Raw genomic sequence first — 27,206 nt, forward strand, 5'->3', positions numbered from 1 at the left:
CACTACATTTTCTTTCAAGGTTTTAAAAGGAAACCATTTCACACCCATATAATGTCATCAGTAACACAGTCCATGGAAAGAAGCATTAAGACCGATCTCATGAGGAGCTGTTCTCCTTTAATGCTTTGCTGAGGGAATTCCAACTTGCCTCCAGAATATTCCAAAGACTGAGCAAGCATTAATAGGAATATGGCTGCTGCACAGGTCAGCTCATTACAGGTTTCTTATTCGCCTCTGTGCCTGTGCTATTCTTTTCATGACTGTGTCTTTTATGTCTTCTTTTCCTTTTCCATTAGCCTTCTATTATATTTTTTACTCAAATAAATAATTTAAACAAAAGTACCATACAAGTTCAAGACATGAAAGCAACTTCCAAGGTAAGCTATGAACATTTGTAATTAGATGCAGTGCAAATGTTCACAGTTGAAGTCAGTTATACTCACTACATGTTTTCGCAGACAAATAATATTGGTTTATAAACATCCAACTCACTTCAGGGTCTTGTTTTCTTTTACGATACTCTAGGTAAAGAAATATGTACGTAGGAGTAATTTGCCTGGAAAAGAAATCTGTTGCAATAAACAAGTGGAGAAATAAAAGATTTAGAGACTATCAGCAAAAGGAAATGGGCCGGTATACAGAAGAGAACTGGGGGCAAGATGCTGAGGAGTGGACATGCAGCAGAGTGCCTCTCACTGAGGCATTCAAGTAACTCAAAGAACACTCTCTGTTCTCATGCTTATTTGCCTCCATTACATGGTGCTTCCCACAACGCCAGGCTGTTAGCTTGCCATTCACAGCATCAACTATGGATGCTCTTTGGATACTCTTTAACGCCGATGGCTGCTTAGTATTTATGTTTCCCTGGACTTCCTCCTCTGGAGAAGGACATCCATCCTGATGTGCCAGTGCCCCTCGGCCCTGTAGCCCTCCCCGCCGGTGCCGCTGGTCGCCGGCAGGGCACCGGGGCCGGCACAGGCACGGCCAGGGGACAGGCTCCGGCCGGGGGAGGCCCGGCCATGCGGGGGCTGCGGGAGCTCGGGAGGCTCGGCACAGCGCATGTTCGTGTCTCCACCTGCCGATCCCCCAAGCGAATGGACTCGGGGGAAGCAGCCTCCCGGCTAGACAGACAGACAGACAGACAGACACGGGGCGGTGGGCACACAGCCGTGTTTCGGGGCTGTTCCTGCGCAGTCAGTCACCGTGACCCGGCAGAGGAGACAGGACACCGACACCGCAAGGGATGACCGGGTTTTCCCACTTTTCCCCCTCAGACTTTGGAAGACAGGCAGGGTGCCGTTCCGCCGTCTGTTTGCTCCTCGTCAAAGCCATCCCTGGGTACCCGAGCCCTGCCGACCCAGGGCAGGGCAGGGCCGTCCTTGCCTTGCGAAGGCAGGCGGAGCCCCTGTGCGCGCAGCCGAGGTGGCGTTCCAGTCACTCGGGACATTTCTGGAGATCACATGTTAAAATGCATCACCTTCGGTTCGCTGAACCCTTCAAAAGAAGCGCACACCAGGGCTCCAGCCTAACCTAGCTCTCACCCTCCTCAGAAAGCACTTAAAAAAAGACATGGAAGGGATATACAAAGGTTTCTCACCAACTGCTAAATGGCCCGATATACCCGTAACCTCAGCTCCTCTGCTTTATAGCAAGAGTGATGAAAACCTGATGGGACAGCGTGCAGGCTGCACTTTGAGCCACCGGGGTGCATTTTTGGAATTGGACAAATATTCTGAAGTGCACACCTGGGAAGGGCATGGGCAGCAAGGGGAAATACTGTCAGGAAACAAAGAGTTTAAAAATATTAAGAAAAATTTCTGACTACAGTGTTAAGAGGTGAAGTGCTGGCACGGATCAGTTTTCCTGAAAAGCAGGAATCGAGCTTGGAGCTGGTTCCTGATCTGCTGTTTGAAGATCTCAAAAGCAGAGCAATTTAGACAGCAGCTTCTTCAAGGAGCCCAGCTAAAACTACAAGGACATAAAATTCCAGTCAGACACAGGAAATTCTTGAGGCAATTCAAGAATTTTATGAGTCAGAAGATAAAAATCCCTCTGAATACCTAACTAAACTAATGAAATAGTCACCAGGAAAGGAGTGTGATGAATCTGCATGTCAGGAAGGACAAATTTAAACAAACAGGAAATTGAATAACCTGAAGCTGTTTTCATTTTTACTCCCTGTACCCTAGTTCTATTTTTTTAAGGTACAAACCCAGCTGATGGCTGCAGAAGCTGAGGAGACTTTTCCATTTTAGAGGAAGTCTCAATTTAAAGGAAATTAATTACCTGGCTTCCTTTTGAAAAGGTGGTAAGTTGTTTATTTGTGATTCATTATTTGCACTATTGTAGATCGTTCAGGGCAAAGTGCAGTTGGCCACTGACCATTGCAAAGGAATGGAGGGAAAATCATTGTTTAAATTTCATAACCTAGCATTAGCTTTTTCCCTGGCAAGTGGAAGTGAAGTTAAATGCTTCCTATGAGATATTTTACCCATGCTAGTAACTAGAGGGTTCATTCCTAAATTATAGCTATACATGGTGCAGGTTCATATTGAGGTACATGCTTAGATTTTGACATAGAAAAGTTGACAGAGAGGTTTCCAGAGAGATCCTCATGCCCACAAAGGGGTAAACTTTAAGTAAATTGAATTTTAAGGCCATCTGTGTAAAGCAATATTGTACAGAATATTACCTCCCCTGTGCTATGGAGTTATACATTGTCAAGACCCAAAAAAGAAGAGGTTTACAATTGCATAGTATTGCATCCCAAATGCCTTTCATCAGATGTGAGGAGCTTTTTCAGTTTATAACATTTTCATTAAAAATCCTCTCATTTAGGAAATGAAATAAATTGTAGCAAATTGCACTTTGCAACAATCATATTAGAATTCCTAAAAAGACAAAGATTGACTCTAAAGTTGAGTTTACACTAAAACCTTTTTGTTATCTCAGGTTTGCCTCAGCTTCAAGGAAGTAAACCTACAGAGAAGCTGGATTCTATTTTGCTTTATCTAATGAGGTCTGTGATTTCCAACCTCTTCATTCCAGAAGAGACAAAAAGGAAAAATTTCTCTAAACAAGCTTTCCTCTGAAACAGCTCTTGGGTTAACTAAAATGTTGTATTATACAAAGAGTTCATTATATGAAAGCAAAAATACTGTATTTCAATTTTGATTTTCCCCTTTCATTTTATATTTCATACTAAAAATTGCAGATCAGAAGTTGTGCTGAAGTAATTTTGAGATGAAAAATGAAACCTTCTTCCTCAAAAGACAAGCCACTGGTCTCTCAGCTTCCACAGTCTGATGTGCTGCAGTAGACAATGTGTTAGGCATAGGTTGAACTGACTGCATAGGTTGAACTGACTGCAAACTACTTTTAGATAAATTTAGAACACTTCTTAGTTTTCTATCTGAACCGCCTGTCTGGATCCTCCTATTTGGGGTTGATGCTGGACTCCACTTAAAATACTAATTGTTTATATTAAACAGACAAGAGAATGTGTGATGTATTTTAACTGTCAAAAGTGTTGTGAACAGCAGCAGCTGGAACAGGAATGTTTAATTCACTCCGTTACCCCCAAGCCTTTTAGAATCCTGTATCAACAGCTATATCTTAGTCTTGCAGGCAAAGAAAATAGGGTATGAAGTGGTGGCAGGACTGCAAAGCTTATTTGCTTATTTCTACAGGGGAAAAAACCCAAGGAGCATTCAAAACCCCTAACATTGTCATTATTACATCAAAATAGAGTATCACTAAATCTACAACAGTATTGATGCATCTGTGAAAGCTGTGAAGTTTTTGTGTGGAACAGTTCACATACTATGACTTGTTTCTTGTGCTGTTTCTTGCGCTGGTTTCTTGTGCTGGTTTACTCACACGTAGCTGATGCCAGAGACATGATGCAGGTAGTGATGGGAGATTCCACTCAAACTATGTGCTATGTGATATTCCCAAAAAACTACTCTTAAATCTTCTGGACATAGGGTCAGTGGCTTGTGTGAAGCTGTGAGTAGAATTAAGTTTCTGCCCTGCCTGTTAGAGCACTTCAGACACACGCTCAGGACAGTTCCCCCACCATGACTGTTGCAGCTTAGGCTTTTGCTGGGACCAGCAGATCCCGAAGCAAGCATAAAAGTTGTTAGTTAAGAGAGATTAATAAACACCTTGCTAAGAATCAAGTTATTTTCAACATTTATAAAAACTTCAAATTTTCAAAAGCAGAAAAGCATCCAACCACATTTATACTATTTTGTGTATTTCCTTGAGAAAATCTTCTAAGTAAAAGGGCAGATTAACTGCACATGGGAAAATGTTCCTTCTAGTGTCTGAAAACATTAGGTAAGGAGATGCAGGAGATGTGGAGACTGCTGTAGTGCAGGTTTTCTTGGTTTTTCAGGCCTGACTTCTGCCCTGTGGTTGGGGGTCTTTTTTTTTTTTTTTTAATGTCAGATTTACAGAATGGATTTGGCATGCTCGGGGAAAGGAACACTGCCTTTGTTCATCCCATCAGTCTTTCGCTTGTCCAATTGCCACGGCTGTATTAGTAGGAAAAGTAGATCTAACGAGGTGTAAAGTAATGCTCTATTCAAAACCAGTGCTGTAGCTCATTTCACTTTAATATTTACTCCAAAAGTAAACTGCTGAAACCTTGCATAAATAGATTTAAAAATGAGTTTGCAAGGTATTCTAAACTTACTGAAGTAAAGTCGATTAACGCCTCATACACAGAGTTGTTTGTTTGGTTCCCTACTATCCAAACTTCTGCCAGGAGAACTCTGCTAGGAAGCAAGAGAGGAGATACATGTAGGACAGGCTTCACTGGATTCTTAGGATTCAAGGATTCTTAACAAAACAGCAGTTAGGCAGCAGAAACCTCATCCACACCAGGACAGTAAGCAAAAACAGCTAAGCTGAAAAAGTGGCTGGAGGTAGAGATTTTAATTTGATTTAATGTTTTTTACATCCTATGTATACCACTTCTCATTGTGAGCCCTTCCACTGTTTCTTCTATCTATTAGATTTTTCTTACACTACTTTTTTCTTCCCTTTTTCTCAAAAAGGCAGCAAATGGATGTTTGAGCTTCCTCTCAGGCAGTGTGTGCTTGGGAATAAGAAGTCAAGGAACTGTAGCCTTGATTTGCCCTTGGAAGGAGCTGTACAGAGACTTTGTTTAGGTTTCAGAGATGAGTTTGTGGTTCCTTCTTAAAGGAAGGTTGTACAAACATTCTCACCAGAGAAAACAAAATACAAAATCTTGACAAGGGCTCAGTAGGAAGTCTTCCATTTTAAAAGGCTGATTTTTAAACAAAGGGAACATGAAATGCTTATTTGCTGGAAGCAAGCATTTTCCTAGGGATGGCTTTCACCAAAGATGCACTCAACGCACAACAGTCAGTAACCTGCCACTCAGGAGGTCCCATGGAGATTCATGGGAAGCTTCTGTTCTAAACAATTTCAGGTATTCTGTATCCAAAGTGGAGGAGCTTTACAGGAAAGATTTAGGTACCATGGGATGGCTGAAACAATCTATCAGCTTCTTTCCCTTCTCTTTCCCCTACCCTCAGTTAGTTGTCCTAGTTCTGCTTCTTCTTCAGTGTTCACCAGCTCAGGTTCTTATCCATTTGTGGGGAGAAATTTTAATTCACTAACCCAGAAGAAAATTATTCAACTTTTTTTCTGGGCTAACAAGCTCAATCAGTTGACTAAGAGGTTAAACAAACATTGGAGGCAACGTGAGGTGGAAGGTGAGAAAACAGGGCAAGGAGTGCAAGGATGACTTACTGTGATATCCTTGACTGATAAAAACTATGCTGTTAGAATAAACTAAACCTCTGAACTCAGCTTTGACACTACATCTGTGCACTGGTATCACAGAAACATGATTATAAGCTGACCACACAAGCAACAGATTTGACTAGAAGGCTGCTTGAGGTCAGTGCCTTTGTAATTCAAATAAGCCTGTAATCCTTCAATTCCAAAGATCTCCTCTGTCTCAGAATTACAAAAGGCAAAGTATGTGAATTTAGAACTTAAATTACCTGGGCTATATATTTTCACAGTGATCAAGTAGTGGAGGATGCGCTATTCTGGAAAGGGACTGAAATACACTGTACTTTTCATTCCCTGAGCATGGTGTGAGGTCTTAAAAAAATAGAAAATAAAAACTCAAAAGCTACAGTATGTCAGTTCCCAACCCTATCTTTGGTATAACAAAGTTTAACCTTTGACACCAAGCTAGTCCAGTACTGATCCAACCCTATTCAACAAATTCAGACTTTTTCTAAAATACTTCATAACTTCCCACAAGCACAATCTCTGTTTACTTAAGTTCTGAGTGGTCAAAGGATATTTAGCAGCATTGCAACAATGGAAGTTGCAGGGACTGGAATGTCAGAGGTTGCTGGGTCTTCCCTCTACCTTTCACATCTTCATGAGATTACAACCAAAATAATACACATTCTGGCTGCAGGGCACTCTTAGCCTTAGAAAAAAATACCTGCTTTCAGTTGCCTAGAAGGGAGTGTTCTAAGCCCAAACCTACACTGAAATGTAAAGGGTGTCTAGTACCCTGATTAATTTGCAATCATACAAAAAAATTTTTATGCGCTCTGTAACATCTTCCAAGCTCCCTAGAAAAATGAGGTATACCCATGGTTTTAAATGCTCATGCTCTAATTGTATCACTTCAGGTGTTCTCAATAGGATTCTTTCCTGTAAAGAAACTTAAGAAGTAAAATACTGTCCCAATCACTGCAGGAAGAGAACAGAGCCAACAGCAGTGTCAGTGGCTGTCAAATGACTTGGTTTCCATGCCACAAGCAACAGCCCATAAAGCAGCTCACTGAAACCCAAACAAGCCTTGTAGCTTCTGGCTTTAGAGCAAGAACTAGAGGACATGAGGACCTCTGACCCATGTTCCAAAACAGACCTTATAAATGTACTTCACTCCCCTGAAGGCAGCTTAATGTCCTGTACAGATTGTACCTGACATCAGCTTCAGAGACTCACTTTCACCTGGATTAAACTTCTTGGCATGAAACAAGATGGTGCTTCATTTGCACAAGGCACCATCCCACTGGTGTATTTTTGAGGGAGGAGGTGGAGTAAGGAGGAGGAAGAAGCCTCAGTAGCAAATCTTCCGATGTTCAACTTTTATTTTTCAGTGTTCAGCACTACTATCACTAGGTGTAATATTTGTTTCACACTGCTACTCTTAATACACTTTTTAATCTACACCCTAAGAAATGTTAAGTCTAAAATACTTGCAAAACTATGAATTTTTTCTAGAAAGGCCTGAAACAAAGTGAGCACCCTTTGGAGAGCTCTTTGTGCAGTGTCTGATCATCTCTATTGTTGGCATTCCCAGGGGTCACAGGGGGGTTCAGTTGCATTGTACCAGGACAGAACAGAAGAGAAAGCCTGTCACAGCCAGGTGATTGTGCAATCAGGAAACCAACCTGTGGGTGCCAGTTATTAAGCATCCAATTAAATGGGGCCTGAGTTTTAAGTTGATGGCAGGTTTGGGAATTTGGGTTTTAGTTTCTTGCTACATAATAATAGTGCCTTAAATCAGAGTCTAGGTGTCTCAAAAACTTTCTGAAAAATTCTTAAATTTTGTAAAAGATTTTGACTGGAAAAGTTAGAGAATTTGAATAAAAACCAAACAGCTCAACAGTTTTCCACACTTCATTTTGCAAGCGTATGGTGCAAGTCTTTGTTCGAAAGGTTTCCTTTCCAATATCAATGTATGTCAAAAAATCTGAGTGGTACATAGGCTGCCCCAGTTCAATACAAAGAAAAAAAACCAAAATCTTTTCCTTCAGGTTGCCAACTTAAAACAAACTTGCCTGGATACACAAGACCCCAGTCTTGTTTGCACATACAAGTTTAGTCCCCAAATGAAAAATCTTACAATTGTAGCTCTGGCTACCCCACCCTCTGGGACTAATTTTAGCATTTTCTGTTTGAAGATTTTACCTCTTTCTACTGTAAGAACATATAGCAAAGACTGCATCCATCTGAATATGTAAACTGGGTGAGCAGAACAAGCAACAAGTATTATGTAGCTTTGTACTAGCGTATCTTTCTACTCTCCCTGTGTTTAACAATCTACTTTCCTGTGCTTATTCTATGCAACTGTTTTTCTTACCTTTTTCTTCACTGACCTTTATTAGATAATTTAAATATTTGCATAAGTTTCAGTATGTATCAGTTTGTTTCCTGAGAGGGTGACATTCTTCACTCTTTCTTTGAATGTTTTTAAATACCTACTATCATTGCTGTAGCTCTAATTCCCCATCATTCATCAGTTCTAAAACAGACCTGCACAAATAAACCATATCATTGAACTAATGAGAATTGGGTGGTAAGTTTCTGTAAATACAGCCTGAATTAAAGGTAGAATGTCTGCCTAACTTAGATAATCTTATTCTTTACATTGCAGGGAAGATGACACAGCATGCCCTTCATCTATTAAACTTCATAAATTTAATGAACACTCTGTCTTATTCTTTCAGCTTCTTTAACAAAGCACCTTTATGTTATTAAATTTGAAGTAACACAGTCCCATCCAAATGTTAAAGCAGAACTTCAGGCTGTAACACATTTGATTACTTAGGCATTTTAGTATTACTGTCCATGTCCTTCTGTGTGAGGTTTAACCCTGGCACTGGACAAGACAGCTTATGAAAACTAAAAAAACATGTAGGAACTACTGGCAGAGGAGTGAAAGAAATATACTGTTAGTGTTTGTACAAATGATGAGAAACTCATTAAAGCTCAGTCATTCTGTGGATAAGTAGAAACATTCTCAGAGGCAAAGTGCCAGGAGAAATCTCATGAGTTTGAGCTTCTGCAGTTTTCCAAGAACCCTTTTCAATGTGGGAAGGAGGGTATGGGGTGCAGCGGTGGAAGGAGTCCCTGTACGGTCCATCCCTGTCTTGATCATCTTAAGGCCATGGGGATTGGATAAAGGTCCATGTCCTCACTCCCACCTAAATACAGTCAAGCTGCTTTGCCACTCTGGCTGCCATACCAACAGGCACCCAAGTAAGGGGCAACATAGGTGCCAGACTTGGACTTGTGTATAGTCTTCACAGGAGATGTGGAGGTGGTCAGGCACTCTCTCCCTCCTCCCAGCAATAGGAGCCCAGGAAGGGGCATGTCCCACCCCACAGTCTAACTGGTGTGTGGCATGTCCTGGCCAGGAGTACATCCTTTGGGAAGAGACCTTCCTGGTGTGAGAAAGCAAGGGGAACACGAAACCTTATGTTAATGTATCATTAAATAAATTACTTTTACAGAGACTAGAGCAAGGAAGTTAAGATTACTTAACATACTTAACATAGTTTTGCTATGTATATTTCTTTGCTTTTTTAGGATTGAGGCTTGCTTATTGTATGGTCCATACTGCGATGCCTAGAACCAAAGGAGTGAAAGCAGCTGCTGCTTTGTTTAATCATACTGCCACAGCAATACAGATACAGGTGCGTCTGAGATAGGTTGTCATTGTGGGGCCAGGGAAGAGTCACACATGCAGATAGTAAAGAAAATAGAATGATTTAAAAAGAGAGCTCCTGTAGTTCTCTTCTCCACCAGTTAACAGGGTAAGTGATGACCCACATAAATTCACTTAGCCATAGTCTTAATACGATCATGACCTAAAGCACAGTTCTGACAGTAGTCTTTCAGTCAGGTTTTTCTTACTATACTTGAAAGCAGGGAGTGCTCTCATTCCAGTGAAACACTGTATCTTCCTCTCATGCGTTTTAAAGTTGTTTCAAGGACCCTCATGCTCTCAACACAGTACTTTATGCAGCAGATTTTTTTATTCACAAGCACTTTTTTTTTTTGCCACCCTTCAACCTAAATATATCTTAATTGTTTTCCAGATATTCTGTCGGTGCTGAGCATTGATACTTCAAATCTCACTCCTCTTTGATTCAGTATTTAAACTCCATTTAAATCTCTTCTAGTGTGTGTGACAGTGAAAAAAATCACTGACTGAAGGAGAGATAATAGTATGGAAGTGACTATATGAGTACTCTAAAAATCCATAAATCTTAAGGTAAACACTTTTAAAATGAGAATATAAACACGGGAATTCTGTTCTCATGACCACCTCCTTGAAAATTAAGACGCAAAACCAGAATGCTTCTGGTTTTAAATGTTAATTTTTAAAAAATACACCCTTCTGTTTTCCTATCTGCATTTATTGTGTCAGCCTTCCTTAGCTTGGTTAAAGCAGTTAACAGAGTAAAAGACTTTGACTTTCTAAAAGTTTCTCAATAGTGACTTAAAATCAGCAAAATGTCTTCCTACTAAGCTTTTCAAAAATTTCACATGCTTTCTGAAACCTGCCAAAGACCAGTTTAATATCTGGGCCCTGACTGAAGCTAGATTGAATATGATACATTTTTTGTTCACTCTTATTATCCTTAGGACATATCTCTTTGAGTTACATGTTTTTCTTCCTGCCTGTGAACAGATTAGCTGTGGTGAACGATCTGTTTGCAAAACATATTTAATCAGCTTTTTCATATCTGACAATTCTTACTCATAATTCAAGAAAAAGTTATAAAAATGAAGCAGTTCTCTGGGGAAACCATTACTGGAGACACATAAGCAGATTTGGGTTCATTTAGGAAAGGTAAGATTAAAAAAAGGAGATGAAAATGCATACAAAGAAAAACAGAACTAAAATAATCACAGCTAAACTCATCTTTTTCATGAATACCCTCCACAAAAGCTCTGTGTACAAAAGGGTTACTGACACCCAGCAGAAGAACTTGGGAGCAGTTTTGTAGTTCTTCTCTTAAATTTATTTTTATCCTACTAAGCCTCCACAGCATCAGCCATAGAAAATTACTTGGGGATCCCATCCACTCATCCCCAACTCTAGGTACATCCATTCCAGCGATAATCTGTTACCATCAGAGTTATGTGCCTAGCTCTAAAATTGATGGACACTCAAAAGGGTGATTCAGTGTACCCTGAAACAGACTTCTCCAGCAGAAGGGATGAACTCATCTGAGGATGTTAATCTCTTCCAACTAACTTGAGATGAAGCTTAGAGGGTCACAGTCACAGATAGATAGATAGTCACAGTTAGTTAAGATGATCCCACTCCCCTGACAGGGTAATAGCTTGCATAAAATATTCCTCCAAATGAAATGCTACCAGACACACAGAGATTGTATGAAAGCCAGACACAGACATGACCTGAAGGGGATATTATGCAGATAATGAAAGCACCTCCATTGCTACAGCTAGTAAAGAAGAGAAAAGATTAGTGCTAAATTAGGTGCTTCAGTTTTATTCACAACAATCAAATGCTGTGAATATTGTTTCTGTGATCTCAATAAGCACAGTGTTTGGATTGGAGTATACAGTCTAAGATTGTTCAGACACCTGGATCATGGCTGATGAAAAGGTTGGGACAACTTTGTAAAGAGCAATAAGTGGGCAAGACAACTATATACAAAACAATAACTGGTAATTCACCCCCCGGTGGAAAGCAAGGTTGCTAAGACTCCTGATCTAATCACATAGGGCCACAATTCTTTCCTTTCAGAAATGCTTTCAGGCCTTGTAACCAAATTCACTCTTGTCTGGCATTAGACCTCATTGTGATGGCCTTACTCACAAGACTGTGTAAATTGTGTCTAACTTAAACTGGCAGCATTAGATCTCATTGGTGTTTTGATTTAGGACTTAATTCTAAGCAGATGGCTGCTCACATGTACAGTGGCAGTTGCATTGGTATGACACAAACTTGTCTACCATTACATCTTAAAGGTGGTGGTTGCCACTAAATTAAGTCAACAAAAGACAAGTTAATCTTTTTTGCTTCATACTCAGATCAGCACTAAAGATTGTGAAGGTGATCACTGAACATTCCAGTCTGATTAAAACCAGCTTGCATTTTTCCTTTTACTTTTAGTACTACAAAACCTGAAATCAGTTTTGATAAGAGACTAAAATGTGAAATAGCAAAAGCTGACAGATCTTTCATATGGTTTCTTAATGGTCATAAAATTACAGCACTACATCAATGAAAGAAAAACATTAAATATTTTAATCTTTATTGAATCTTCTGTCATTAATAATTATCATGTAGCTAGTTTGTACAATCTGATTTTTTAAAAATAAAAGATTTATTCCAGTTTCAAGTAATATTGTATTATATCATTCTCATCATCTTGTACAAACAAGATGTTAAGTTTTTTTTCCTCTAACAAATCCAGAGGGAAGAAATAAAAATACCCTGCATCTCTTTCTTACTCAAATTCATAACCTCAGAAACCATGCTAATCAAAACAGAAGATGTGCTGTTTTGGACAACATGCATGCAGCCACAAAAGATATCGTGTTTAATGAAACATTGCTTAAAACTAAAACAGGAAAATGCACTTTAGTAGTGAGAAAATAATGAGAACAAGAGTGAGCATATTGACCATAATGATCCTCTCCTGTTAAATTCATCAAGGCACACAGGCAGAAAACACCCCGATATTCTCTGCCAGGAGTGTGGCTGCAGCCTATCCCGTGGATAAGCTGCTGAGAGCCACCTGACACACAGTGTGTGTGAGGGCTTCAGCGGGGCACCCGTGAATGCCACGGTCTCACCCCCTCTTTTCCAGAGGCTGATGAGGCTGGCAGTGTGGTGCTTGTCCCAATAGTTTTACACAGCTCTAGATTTCCTCTGAGCTCAGTTCTGGTCACAGCAGTGCCAAGCACCTCCAGATTGTCACAACTGAAATGATGCCAAGCTTTTACAAGCGATACAAGAACAGACAATAATCAGTTACCACACATCAGCACACAGTTCCCTGGGATGTACCACTGAGATGTCCCAGCCATCTAATGGTCCAAGTCACATCATGGCATGGCCCTGCAACATTCACCAGATGGTTCAGTTTGCATCTGACTAAATGCTCATCTTGCTGCTGAACAAATATAACAGGCCGTGCTCCCCAGCCATTGCATCCCCAACAATCTGTGTGAAGAGTTGTTAATGCCAAGAACAAAATAGCACTGACAAGTAATGACAAGATAATCTGAGCTGCTGTTCTGTTTTTGCAGTAACTGTCTCCTGCCATCTCTCTGTGCCATCCCATGTACCTTTTCAAGTGTCCAAGCTGGTGGTGGCCAGAAAGAAGGACATAATTCCTTTAAGTTGAAAGAGAACCTGGAGAGGTAAATTACCTTATCCAAAAAGCTCTGGAGCATCCCTGTTCTTCAGTATCTCTGTTTATTTTGCCACTTTTCCCTGTTAGAGATTCTGCAAGAGATCTTTTTAATACTTCTAAACCAAATACTCTGATTGTAGGGTGACTGTTGAACTTGCCAACATGATTTTGTTAAGAACACCAAATACTTTTCCTTCCTGTTCCTGAAAGTACTTAGCCTTTCTAAGAAGAAATTAAGAACTGATCTAACACAACCTGAGTGGAGAATCTGACATCAGTAAAATTTAGGAAATTGTTTATTAATCTGTATTTAAATCTTTGATGAATTAGATCAGTGGATGTTTTTACTAAGTATTTGCTGCTTTGTCAATCTAAGGTTTCAGACAAGTTACATTTTTTTTGTGCTTCCCTGGTAGCAGAGGTCAGTAAAAGTTACTCCCTTTCAAAATGTCTTTTGGTATTAATTTCTCTCGTACTTGGGCAGAGGATTCTTTATGCTCTTAATAGTGGTACTGATGATTTTCATACAATGGGACTGATGACAGGCTAGGGGAAATCAGGGGTGATACTGATGCCTTAAGTTTTAGCTTCCATATTTCCCAGATTCTGTACTGCATTAGTATATAACTCTGAAGTTCATAGAAAGTGTTAGCAAGTTCTCTTCACAGGGTAGTTAGACAAAACAGTCCTTTTCCAGCCTGAGGACCAAGGACACCGTTACAGCTTCAGGCCCAAAAAGTATAAACAGCAAATTGAGGAGAACAGCCTGGGAGGATGGGACTTCATAACCTGAAGCTGTAATTGGACAATTAACCCAAATATGCAAATGGACCAAACTTAAGAAAGTGTGAAAACTTGTGGTCCGTCATCCATCCTGGGTATAGCCTCAGCCAGGTTCTTGTACTGCCCGAGGTGTATCCTTTGAAGGCCTTTTTAATAAATACCTACTTTATTCCTTGAACACTGTCTAGCCTCTATTCTAGGTAGCCTCTCAAGGCATCAATACAGAGAGTTTGGAAAGTCCATTGCAGAACATCTGGAAATGTAGCCAAGAGGAATTTGTGAGAGGAAAACATCTGATCACCCCCTAACCTTATAATTTTGTTCATCTGTTCTCTAGCACCTGTGCTGAATCATGTAGCCTTGCAAGTTAGTACGTTGTCGTGGCCACATTAAAGGAAAGATGCCAGTAAACACAAGAGGTGAGAAAGGAGCGGATGGGAACCTTGATGAGGTGGCAGCATTGTGCAGTGCTGAAGACGTGGGGATACACTCATTCTGGTGGAAAATGCAATGTGCAGAGAGGAGAAATGACCTTCAGAGTCACTGGCTGACACTGTGAATCCAGACAAGGCAGGCAAAAGAAATTCCAGGAACTGTTGGGGGCTCCTTGACTTGCTTTGTATTTGATTGCTGGGACAGCAGGAATCCAACAAAAGCTCATGTGTAGCTGTCCCTCAGGACAGCCTCTAGGTGCATGGCAGCTATTATAGCTTAATTCCTGATACTAATTGGAATGTTTCCAAAGTAGTGACGCCAACAGTGACATGAAATCACATGCATTGTCTTTACACTTCATTTGATATATAGAAGTAGGGAGACAGAAGAACAGGTTTTGGAGATAGGTCTCTCTTTTTGAGAGAAGTGTGAAGCTGGCACAGCAGATGATGGACACAGCTGAAGGCACTGTGTGTCTTTGGGCACTCTTTCTTCAGTGCACAGATAGGTTTGTACAGCACAGTGCTTCCCTGACTGTCCCTTTTGCACCCTGCACTCTCTGACTTTCTACATTCCATGGCCTGAGTGACAGGTATACAGAAAAGGCTCCACTGGAGTCCTTGCATATTGTCCATGAATTAGTCCTTTCTTTCTAGCATGGAAAAAACCTGATTTTTTTTGCCCATAGTTTCACCACAAACACTCTAATTTGAATATCACATCTCACCTCTACAGTGACATGCAGTATGCAGCAAATATTACATACATGAGATGCCCCAAGAAAACTCTAGCCTTCCCAGTAGGCAGTAGGAAATTCACCATTACCATTCCCTGGTGACTTGGGGGCATGCTGAGGCACGAGTTGTTTGCATTTTCTATTTTTGCTATTACTAAGGTGGGGTTTAAAGTGTTCAGCAACAGCTTTTGAGATCTACAGTTTCTTCCTGTTACAGAACAGCACCCTGAAGACCTACTTTACTCTAAATTATAAAAAGCAAAAATCTATTTAGCATTCATCAAATGAGTTCTATTAATTATAATTCTTATGTTCTTAAATTCTGAAATTTTCTAACCAAGCACATAGCGCAATAAGCATTTTAGACACTAACAAAATACTGATAATAAGAACAAAATGGTTTCACCTGTGGATTTTGTGTGGTTTACTTTGTTCTCTAACAAATTATGAAGAAAAAAATATTTTCCTACAACCTTTTTTTGCTTTCAAGTACTTGTTAGAAAAAAAAATCTATTTTAAGTACCAGTAGAATTCATCATATTTTGACAGGAAAGAAAAATTGTTTCATTTAAAAGATCTTCTAACAGCGTGAAGCTAACCCCATGGTCTCTGAGACAGAAATTCTGCCAGCTCTAGACTTATGAAGAATCATCAGAGAAAAAGAAGTTTCTCAGATGGAACTGTTAGTCATGATATGAAAAATGTGTGTCCCCTACAGATGTTATAGTTATTTGTATGATAAATCCTGATCGTCACTGTAGGAATATTGCAGTCTTCTTTTAAGTTAATGCTCAAGTTCCAATTAATCTTCTTTTGACAATGTTTGTCTAATATTTCAGTGTTGAACAACATTTCCAGGGTTACATTTGTGAGCCTACTGGGTACTTTAAAAGCTGTATTTCTGACTTTCTTCTTGCTTCAGAAAGACTTGTTTTAATTCTTCAATGCTTCATAAATATTTCTCAGAAAGACAAGTATAATAAGCATTGATAAATGTCTATTAAGGGCACATCTAGACTTGCAAGTTAACTGGAATTAACACTGAGGTTAATCTAGAGCAAGCAATAGTTGTCAAACATCTCCCTGGGAAAAAATATGTATTCTATAATAAAATTACCTCATTCTCATGTTCAACACTTGAACTGTTTTGAGTAACATAAGATAAATGAGAACAAAGCATGTTTGTTCCAGTTTGTAGGATCATTACTTTCCTTAGGAATGACAGTCTAGGGAATTCAAAATTAAATGAAGGATGTGAAAATACCTTAAGGTATCTTCAAGAAACTTGAGGTTGCATAAATACAGACTCATGCCAGCAGCCCTTTTAAAATCAACACTACATTGATACTTTTCAAAGGTCTGTGTAATGCAGAACATGATGCTACATAGGGCATTGCACCCCCCCAACAAAAGAAGGGGTTTTTTTTATGAGGATGCCATGGCCAATGCACCTCGAGTGAACAGGATGCATTCAGTCAGCGGGAGGTCTGGGATTATTGTCTAGTTTGGGAAAGTTATAGCAAGTGCTTTGGTAGGGAAACAAAACCAGTGATATTTTATTTGGGTGGTAGATATTGAGTTGATATTGCCAGAATTGTCACTTCTCCCCTGCTCTTATATATTGGGAACGAAAGAGACACTCAGAGTCCTTGTGCTGACTGTCATGAACAGCTTCTTGGTAGAAGAAATGGGTGCTCTCCCTATAAAGGGAAGGCAGCTGTACCTCTGACAATGATAAGAGGGTTTTCAGCCTTGGTGTTGGTTGGTTTTACCATCTGCTCTTGGTTGTTAGCCGAAACCTGTTCTGAAAGACACAGCACTGATGAGACTGAGGCATTAAACCTTAGTAATTCTCAGTTCCAAGTACAGAGTTTGGGGCAAAGATGAAAATGGGACCAGGAGCGCAGGGCAGAAAGGTCTGGTGACATGTACTGAGCAGGCCCACACCACAGCTACAAGAGTGTCAGATTTTACCGCTACCCGAGGAAAAGCCGTGACCCTGCCTTCACTGCCAAGGGAGCAGCAGGCAGAATAGTGTGCCTAACAGGAGAACTGCTTCAAAAGACAGTCAAAAAACTTGTAGCTTAAGCCACCAAGCAAATTGAAGCTCTGCAGGGAGCATTTTCCCTTCAGCAGAAAAGCAGACATGTGACATTCTGCTCCACACCCTAGTTTTGCTGACTGCACTAAAATAAAGGGGGTGATGGCAGAAAATGTGTGAAGCTATCCTCCATGCAATCCCTCTGGGTTTTGTCAAGATCCAAAAATCAATCTTAGCATAGAGTTTATTAAAGAAATATTTAAAGCAAGTAACTTCAAACTCACAAACTAAAATCATAATAGAAGCAATATGACACAAGTATACAAGATGTGAGCATTGGCTATGTAAATGCTTTCTGCTGTAGATTTCACTCCCGTATAGTTCCAAAGATAAAATCTAATGTGGAAAGAAAAAGCAATGTAATGCCTCACATTTCAAGCCCAAATCATGCATGATAAAAAAGGAAATGTGCTGTTCCATAAACACCTGATTAATATATATTGTAAAATTCATAATATTATAAGCAATTATCATCACTCCATTAAGCAAAGTAGATAGAAGATAACACTGGCATAAAACCAAATTGCCATAATATCAGGTTTCCTGTTTAAAACTGACTTTTTCATCTTAACAAAAAATGTATTTTGAATTACCTTTTCAGGCAATGGACATTTTACCTAGCTTCATGACAATAGCCTATTCTTAATTTATTGTTTAACTGTAAGGAACACCTTGGAATAGTTAACTGAATAAGTAACAATCTGGTATTAGAATATCTTTTCTTTCTCCAGCTGCTTCCCCTGTTTGCTGTCCTGTGTTTCTTGTCTTGTTAGATACCCATTAACCTGTAAGACTGACCTTCACTTTCCTCCCAATCCCTACAACACATTACAATTCTTTAAAAAGACATCTTGGGAGCAGCCTTTTGGTAATCCTCCTCAGCTGAGCTCTACAAACTGGTCTGGCACGCATTGTGTACCTGCATCTGTCAAGAAAATTTAATGACAAATCATGTGTTTCCTGACAGATAGGCTGCACTGACTTCAAATTCCCATGAAATGTTTTTGTCCACCCGGAAGAAAAACACTCTCCTCTATTGCAGCGATCATTTTCAAACTTCAATCCTCCATTTGCTTTAGTCTGTATTATAATTTATTTGTATTATAATTTTTCTGGATCAATTAAAGCCTGTTGCAAGATACATCCTCCCAGTCCAAATCATCTTTTGGGAAAATGTAAAGAGACCGAAACTAATAAAGGAATGAAAGCAAACGTTTCACAGTAACAATGCTGTTTTCAGAGGGTGAGAAATGAGGATCCTTTTTAAGGCTGACCTACACCAGTTTGTTTAAAACTAAACTGAACTTGAACTGATAAACTACTCTTTTGAGATTAACCTGAACAGTGTATATTCAGTAAAACACTGTAAATGTAAACATACCTGAATTTGAGTCAAACTTTGTTTCTGACCTGAAAAAGAAAATAAAAAGATTGTAAGTTACAAGAACTGCTTTATGCCATAAAAGCCATTTGTCAGACTGATCTCTCCAGCAAATACCATCTTTAACCAGGCTGTCTAACTCTGTACATTAACATTTAATGCGTTCAAAGACATTTGGACCCAAATCATAACCATTATCCTTAATACTTTACTGTTTTCTATGCTGTAGAGTCACAAAGAAGATATTTTAAAAGACAAATCACAAAATGAAGAAAATAAAATATAAATTTAAACCAGGATTAAATCATATACTGTGGTGAATCATAGCATACAGTTGCTTGTATGAATTAAATTGTTTTCATTCATTTTCATTTTTGAAAAGTCATTAAGAGGATTTAATTCATTCATGAATGTTTCCAATCTATTTTTGAAGCAGATACCGTTTCATTGATGTCATATGTATTGTATCCAATGATCTGTACTTAATTGTGCAACATCCTAGGAGGTTTTTCTTAGTGTGTGTCTTCAATTTACTCATTCTGCACACAGGAGTAAGTGGTTTGATTTTCTTAAATGTGGAAAGTGGGGGGTGGGAGAGAGGAAGGGAGCCAGACCTAAATTTTAACTTGTTTTAAAGTCTTTGCAAAAAGACAATGATGTGTGCATTATGCACCATTAGCTTTGGTCGTGCACTGCAGATTTTTCTCTCCCTAACAAGTAGTGTTTTCTTCTAAGGGCTTAGCACTTAGCAAATGAACCCTATAACCTGTATATTTAATAAAAGGAAGAAAAAATTAGCCCTTGTGGGAACATCATGTTTCAGATATCGGTTAATAATACTTGTAAATGTAGAAGCCTTTGAAGGTCTCAATTCAACTGTGGGAAAACTTAAGTTGGGTAATTACTCAAGATGCTGCTGATATGCTGTCAAGCAGAATTAACCCTATGACTAGGGCTATCTACACAATCTGCTACAAGACAGCATTGTCTATATTGAGCTCTCAAACCAATTAACAGGCATGTTCCAATCAGATTTATATCACCCACTAACAATCAGTTGTACACATGGTCATGGCTGTCACAGCAGGACAGGAGGTCTGACCAGCAGGAGATCTGTTTAAGCATGTTACGTTGGCAGCAAAATGCATTTCCCCAGAAGTTCTAAGGAGGAAGTACAATGTTGGGTCCTTTTACATTGCATCGAGGAAAGGATGTATTTTGGGAAGTTACAGTCCTTTTCTCAGAATCAAATGAGTGAAGCCCAAAAACTAATTGCAGATTTACTTTTAACTTTTATTTTATAAGCTTCTACATGCCATTACATGGAGATGTCTTTTACATTTTTATATAACCCGCATTGCAATTGTATAACATTGTAATATCTATGTTACAGCAAATAAACATAAAATCAATCATAATTTTAAAAATTAACAGGTTCACACTCTTAAAGTCATTAGAAAAGAAACAACTCTCTTCTCCCATCCTGCTCATTCTGCACCTTCCTCCAGTGCTCACAATATTTTGTCTTAAATATAACTCTCAGGAGATGAAAAGGAATGACATATCTTCATAATTAACATTTTTAAAGTACCAGCAAAACCACTGAACAAAGAAAGCGTGTTGCTGACATGCCTTCACAAATATCAGCACCAGTAACTGCCCAGGGCACCAGCCCATGCTCAGTTTGGCAGTATAATTCAATTGGTTTTTACACCAGCAGGATGAAGTCCCCACCCTGTGAAATGTGGTAACCTGGGGGAAATTCCACTGAGGTACAATTAAAGCCACTTAGTCAGTGTTTTACTTACAGTATTCTCCTCAAGCTGCTGTATACCTGCCTGCACTATTCTCTCTTGCTCATCACCGTATCAGCAACACCTCACTACCTGCTTGGTTAGTCACAATGTACAAACCTTACCCTCAGCATCTGTTTATCTGCATGATCAGCTATTTGTTGCCTAAATTCTAGATACTCCCTGTTAGTTGGTCAAACAGAGCTCTTGCTTCTCAGCCTGAATGGCTTGTTATGGACATAGGCACTGCAACTTGTGGCTTCAACAAACTGGCCCAGGGGCCACGGTGGCAGAGCGTGCATGGGGAGGAGGGTCACAAGGGTCACTGGGCACTGTAATGAGTACCAAAGCTCCAAACAGTCATAAATTACTGGACAACACATCAGAAAACTGATATGGGGGTGATAAATGAATAGAACTTTGTCTGGCAACAGCAGAATAGCTATGAAAGAAAACACAACATGGGAGGTAATACTAGGAGTCATCAAGAGCAGGAGGGTCACCTACATTATGGTCACCATTTCCCCTTGGGAGAACGATGTAAAATTTAGGACACAGTATCACAGAAACTATTAGAAATCTTATTAAGGCACAGAAAAAGTGGAGGAAAATAATGAAGCATCTTTGGCATTGTAAATAAGCAACAAGTGGCAGATGTGAGAGAAGCACTCTGCAGGAACATAGTAACCTTGGCTACTTGAAGGAATGACAAAGCTTACAGCAATTTTAATGGAAGCAGCATTTTTCCCTTCATCCAGGATTTTTATCTGCATCTCAACAGCAAGTTATACAAAAGTGCCAGAAACTAATTGCACATAGGTGTTAAAAATGCTCAAATAAATATGATCATTAAATAGGATAAAATTAAATACTGAAAGTACATTCCAAAGGCGTCTTCTGCTATGCACAAGAATATTCACTCTGACTCCTTTATACTTTTAAAACTACATTAACTAGGAGGAAAAAACTCCTCAGTACATTTTTCGTTATCATAGTATATACTCTGATATCCAACCTAAGCATTCTACCAGACAAGATGCACCTTACAGAGCCAGGTCCTGACTGTACAAATTGTGTCTTATCATTTGTCACAACAAGAGGGAAACATCCAAACACCACGCCCCACCCACCCACTCCCACCCCCAAATGAACAGATAATAGCTTCCTGCATATTTTCTCTACTTCTCTCTCCTGTATAGGAGTATTCTGAAAGCCAGGTAATCGTTCATAAATATCTTTGGAAAGGAGTCTATATCCATAAAGGAACAAGAGGGTATTTATAAAGTGCTTCTCATTTCCAACTTTGATATGGCTCAAATACAGACAACACATGGCAATACAAACGTCAAGTAGGCTACCAACACACCATATGCTAGGAAATAGTGAACTACTGGCAAGATTTAGCTAAGCAAAAGATGCTGCAATACTTGTAAAGATCCCAGGAATAATTAAGTCAAACACAAACAATAGAATATATGATGGTCATTTTATCTGTACAGCGAAGAGGTACAGGGTTTCAACCTGTTTCTTTTAAAAGACATCATATACCAGATCTTCAGACTGCCAAGTACTAAGAAAGAGAGAAAAATGGAGTAATAATAGTCATTATGTGTTCTTGTAGTCTGAATTCTAAATTACTGCTTTCCTAAGTATGACTAAAGTGCAGTTGTTCAGTGCCACATATTACAGTGTTAACAGACACACTACAGCTGAAGTTAGAGCGGATCTGCTACTTGCCAGGGAAGCAGGCCTTTGTCAAAGAGAGAGGAAAGAGGACTTACTGCAGAACGTCCACTGTTGTGTTACACCTGCCTTTCCTTTTACCTCTTATGACAAAGTATTGAACAGTTTTGTGTAGGTTTTGTTGAGGGAACATGGAGAACAGACTTTGGAAGCCTCACAACTCTCTCAGAAAGTACTCTGCAGTTCTGATCCTTGCACTTTAACATCCAAGAAGTCATTTACTGCTCTTGCTTTATTAGGTCTTTGTATTAGCAGTTTATGCCAAGCTGTTCCTTTGCAAGGCTTTGCTTTGAGGGTGCTAAACAGAACGTTGGTAAGGGCAACGTTCAATATACTACTTCTCTCTGAAAAGGATTTTGATAGAGTAAGGATCTGTTACAGTCATAAAGATGATGTGTCTTCGGTATATCTTCATTTTCATAGAATTTTATTGGCATGGGCAGCTTGCTGGGTGGTCTAGAAGGCTCCTGATGCAGTTCAAGCCAACCCATGTCGTGGTCCAGGTGGCTGAGCAGAATACCATCAATCCTCTCTCTTTCATTTGCCTCCTAGTGGTACAGAAAATACCTAGATGCAGTACCAGTGTTCCTGCAACAGCATTGCTAGCAAGGCCAGGACAGTAATGCTCAGTTGTGAACACATCCCTGTACACTGCATTGGTCCTTATCATGCTGATGGGAACCCTAGACAGGACCTAGGCAAACTGCAGGGGAGGCTCCTGCCAGGGACCTTTCTCCAAAAGCAGAATGAACCAGGCCACTCTGTTTCAGAGTAGAGGAATTGATACTGAAAACACAAGCCATGTCTTGTCCCATGCCTTTCAGTCCAGAGAAGAGACTTTTGTCCATTTTATTTTTAAGTATAGACATAATCCTTCTGAAAATGCAAACCTGGGAAGCAGTCACTGATCATACTCAAGAGGTGAAGCAGCTCCAAATAGAATCTAGAAGCTTCTGAAAGTCAAGCTTCTAGAAAGAAAACTGCAGCAGTATGCCAATATAAATATTAATACCTGATGCAACTACTTAGGAATTTATAAAACCCACATCATCAGGGAATTTGAGAAGTTCCCAAGTTCTAAGAATCAAGTAGAAAGAGTAAAGCTGGGCTTGCTGCTGTGTTGTGGCCAGGGGACAGATCTTGTGGTGCCTCAGGCAGCAAACTACTCACAGATACTTCCCAGAGCTGGGCATCCCTAATGCCTATCTCTCTTCCACCCTCATGTGGGTTCTCTGTTATAATACAATAATATATATTATTTACAATAATATTATCTGGTATAATCTAGTAATATAGTTGAACTTTTGTTCAGGTCTCCCCTCAAAGAGAGCTTGAATATGTTCTCTCTCCTGATTTTCTTATTGCTTTAAGGACTTAATATCTTTGAGGTTTAATAACTGCTTTCCTGAAAGATTTGGCTGAAATTGGCAGATAGATGAAATGATACAGTTTCAGGATTGACATGGAGTCAGCTTTATGCTGTATTAGTTCCTTAATAAGCCTGGTTAAAGAAAAGAAATCACTATTGACAGATGATGTAATAATTTCTATTCTGCATATTGATGAAAAGCCAAATTCAAAATGAGCATTTTAACATCAGAGAATTGTTTAGGTTGGACAATACCTTTAAGATCATCGAGTCCAACCATTAATCAAGCACTGCCAAGTCCACCACTAAACTGTGTTTCTAAGTGCCACATCTACATGTATTTTATATACCTCCAGTGATGGTGAAGAGTAGTCTCTGGGTGAGTTTTGTCCAGAATGCCTTTAATGTGAGAGCTATAAACAGATAAATATAGAAATATGTACCTTCTGTAGTCATAATCCATAACAATCCACCCTACCTCACTTTTGCTTGAGGTACATATGTCCAAGTATGTTGGGGGTTAGATTTGTTTCTTTTTTACTTATAGAATTTTTTCCCATAAGTTGCTAGGAGACTAACAACTGGGTACTTCTGAGTACTTGACCAAAACAAAGAAGTGGTCAAAGGAGATTGTAGCACCAGGCTACACCTTTTGTTTTTGGGTCTCTGGGAGTTTTTTCTCGAAGGGGGGAGATGAGTTTTGGGGCAGTTTCACTCTCTTGCTCTTGGCATGGGAGAGGACGGTCGGGTTGCTGCTCGCTGCGGGAAGAGTTTACTGTCATCACTCGGTCCCATCCTGGGAAATCTACCCAGGAAATCTACCTGGGCTTGTGTGCCCAGGAACTCTGAGCTCGCCTCCTCCTGCCCTGCTGGGCCGGCCCTGTCCCACCGTCGCGGCTTCTCCGGCGCTGCTTTGAGGCTTTCCTGCTGCTCTGTAGCCCTGCCCTGCCCAGCCCTGCCGGGACACCCCTGCCGCTCCAGCTGCCAGCGCAGAGCTCCTCATCTCATCCACCAGCCCGGGAGTTTCCTCCCTTCCAGCTCGGCCTCTCGGAGCCCTGCAGGGGCACCGAGATCAAACTGCCCCGGGCTTTGTGAAAGAAAGCCCTCGAGGTTCTTGGTTCTGTTTATTATTAATGTTGTAGTTGTTGTTTGTATGCTTTGTCATACATACCAATAAAGAACAGTTATTCCTATCCCCATACCTGTGTCTGAAAGCCCCTTTAATTTTCTAAATTGTAATAATTTGCAGGGAGTGGATTTGAATTCTCCATCTCTAGGAGGTTCTGCCCCTCCATAGCAGATACCTGTCTTTCAAACCAAGACAAAGTAGTAAAGCATAAAGTAGGTTAAAACCAGATGAAAATTACTTCTTCCAAGCAGAGTGACTAATGAACAGTCAATACAAAGCAGTGTAAATTTCAAACAAGGGGAAAAGTATATCACACTTAAAAGTTTACGAAGAGTATCTTGTACTTTTATACTGAAAACAGCAATGAAATTCATACTAGAATCAGTATCTTTACAAGGATGGTAGAATCAGAATCTATACAAGGATCATTTCCTGTACTCAGTATTGGTGAGGCTGCATTTCCTGTTCAGTTTTGGGCCCCTCACAAGAATGACATTGAGGTGCTGGACTGTGTCCAGAGAAGGATAAGAATGATGGCAAAAGATCTGGAACACAGAAATGATGCTCAGGGAAGACCCTATCACTCTCTGAAAGAAGGGTGCAGTTAGGTGGGTGTTGAGCTCTTCTCCCAAGTAACAAGCAACAGAATGAGAGGAAATGGCTTCTAGTTGTACCAGAGGAGGTTTGGATTGGACGTTAGTAAAATTTCTTCATGGAAAACATTGCCAAGCTGGAACAGACTGCCCAGGGAAGTGTTTGGGTCACCATGCCAGGAAGTATTCAAAAGATGTGTAGATGTGGCACTTGGAAACATGATTTAGTGGTGGGCTTGGCAGTGCTGGGTGAACAGTTGGACCCAATGATCTTAAAAGTCTTTTCCAATCTAGACAATCTGTTGATTCCTACACTGGTGAGAACAAATTTACTTCAGACAAATGCTATTAAGTAGAAGCTGCTGGGTTTGACAGTCTTTTAAGGAAACTAAGAGACAGTGAAGACTGATGAAGTTGCTCAAGTAGTTCTCTTGGATCTTACTAGAGAAACCATATTATTGATGTCATATGGTCTCTCCTAGACAGGTAACCAGTGCTGAATTTTCATATGCCTTCCTCAAAGAATATAAAGATCAGTAAGAAAGTTTCAGCACCATTCATTAAGCATGCAGCACTGGTGCAAGGAAATTCCTTGTAGAGATCTAGCCTGATGACTGAAATTGTTCTTTGTCTTGTGAAGGCAAGAGTGGTACTATGTTAATGGTACAATAACATTGCCCAGCCAATCTTTCATTTTCTCTTGATTGGATGTCTGAGAGATGTTGAGAAGACCTGACACAGCTCAACAAAAAACAAATGAAAACATAACATGGATAAGGCTGTTGCTGTCTGCTAGTACATGTTCAGAAGAATGAAGAGTGTTGGCCAACACCATTATGAAGAATTCCTTCCAGAAAGCAATAAAGGCAGCAGTGGGTGTTTTATGAAGACTTGGTAATTTAGTCTTTGGCCCTAAAACTTGGAAACTGACAAAACAATAATATTTTTTTAAAGGAAATCATTCTCCCAGGCTTTCCAGCTCCCATCTATACCACATCTTTCTCACAGTCCTGTGAAGACTAAAGATATGGTGAAGGACATGACCATGGTTTATTAAATATGGAATAGATTCTCTCCTATAGCAGTAGCATGAGTAGTGGATTTCACTCAGGTCCATTTTAACCTGCTGTCTCCATGGCTGTGGACAGAATGGTATTTTTGCATAATGTACAAAAAATGCCTTTCAAAATTAAAGTAGGCACAACCTTGCAAATACATTTGACCCTTAGAAAACATTGAGGATTTGGGTGGCATATGTGGCTCTTTGTGAACTGGTATAGAAAAACACAACCTTGCTGTGGAGACTGTCCAGCCATGATAAATGTGACTAAAAAAAAATAACACAAGCCAGTATGGCTGACAAGTACAAGGACTTTTTCTTCGGCTTATTAGTTTTCTATCAGATCGAAGTTCTGCATGAGACATGCTCCAGCCACAGCAGGTGAGGTCCAGTGAAGAGAAAGCTGTGAAAAAACACCCTAGGGAAAGGTGGGGGCAGCAGGGCTCCTTCATTTAGCATAAGCCTACAGCTAGATTGGAGTAAGTGTAACACAAAACTGCATAAGGACTGACTGGCTTGCAGAAAAGGAGGTTCTTGAGATTAGTTTATTGGCTCTCTCATTTATTACTTTCTTTAAGCAGCTGTACTGGGATGTAGGAGACTGGCGTGAAAGTTCAGAGATGGAATAATAAGATTCAATAGCATGATTATGCATTTTATGTGTGAGGCACCTTTGATTGTGGAAAAAGTTAAAGCATGTCCTCCATAAAGCTTGGGAGGTTTCTCATAACACTAGCACAAGTAGGTAGATGAAGAGATGTGACATTCCTAATTGTTTCTTTTATCTTCCATGTGATAGAGTCAAAGTTCTATTTTAAAGACTTACCAAAAAACAGGTCTTTCATCTGGAGTGTAAAATTCATGTGTTCCCTGACCTTGTGTGTCACATG

The 27,206-nt window shown here is 39.8% G+C and overlaps 1 protein-coding gene across 10 annotated transcripts in view; it reads right to left on the bottom strand.

The window, feature by feature from the left end:
* Positions 1-27,206, bottom strand: part of MSRB3 (methionine sulfoxide reductase B3) — an 83,046-nt gene that overhangs the window by 16,373 nt on the left and 39,467 nt on the right. For 7 of the 10 annotated variants that reach the window (XM_063396531.1, XM_063396533.1, XM_063396534.1 and 4 more), the window contains 2 exons: positions 18,630-18,658; positions 16,871-16,951 (listed from right to left, as the gene is read on the bottom strand). In XM_063396531.1, the coding sequence (XP_063252601.1) occupies positions 16,871-16,951; positions 18,630-18,658 (110 nt within the window). The remainder of the gene's footprint in view (positions 1-16,870; positions 16,952-18,629; positions 18,659-27,206) is intronic. The other 3 variants (XM_063396532.1, XM_063396530.1, XM_063396536.1) reach the window with 1 other exon arrangement.

The sequence above is a fragment of the Prinia subflava genome, chromosome 4 (genome assembly GCF_021018805.1).
Source record: "Prinia subflava isolate CZ2003 ecotype Zambia chromosome 4, Cam_Psub_1.2, whole genome shotgun sequence".
In the NCBI taxonomy this organism is placed as follows: Eukaryota; Metazoa; Chordata; class Aves; order Passeriformes; family Cisticolidae; genus Prinia; species Prinia subflava.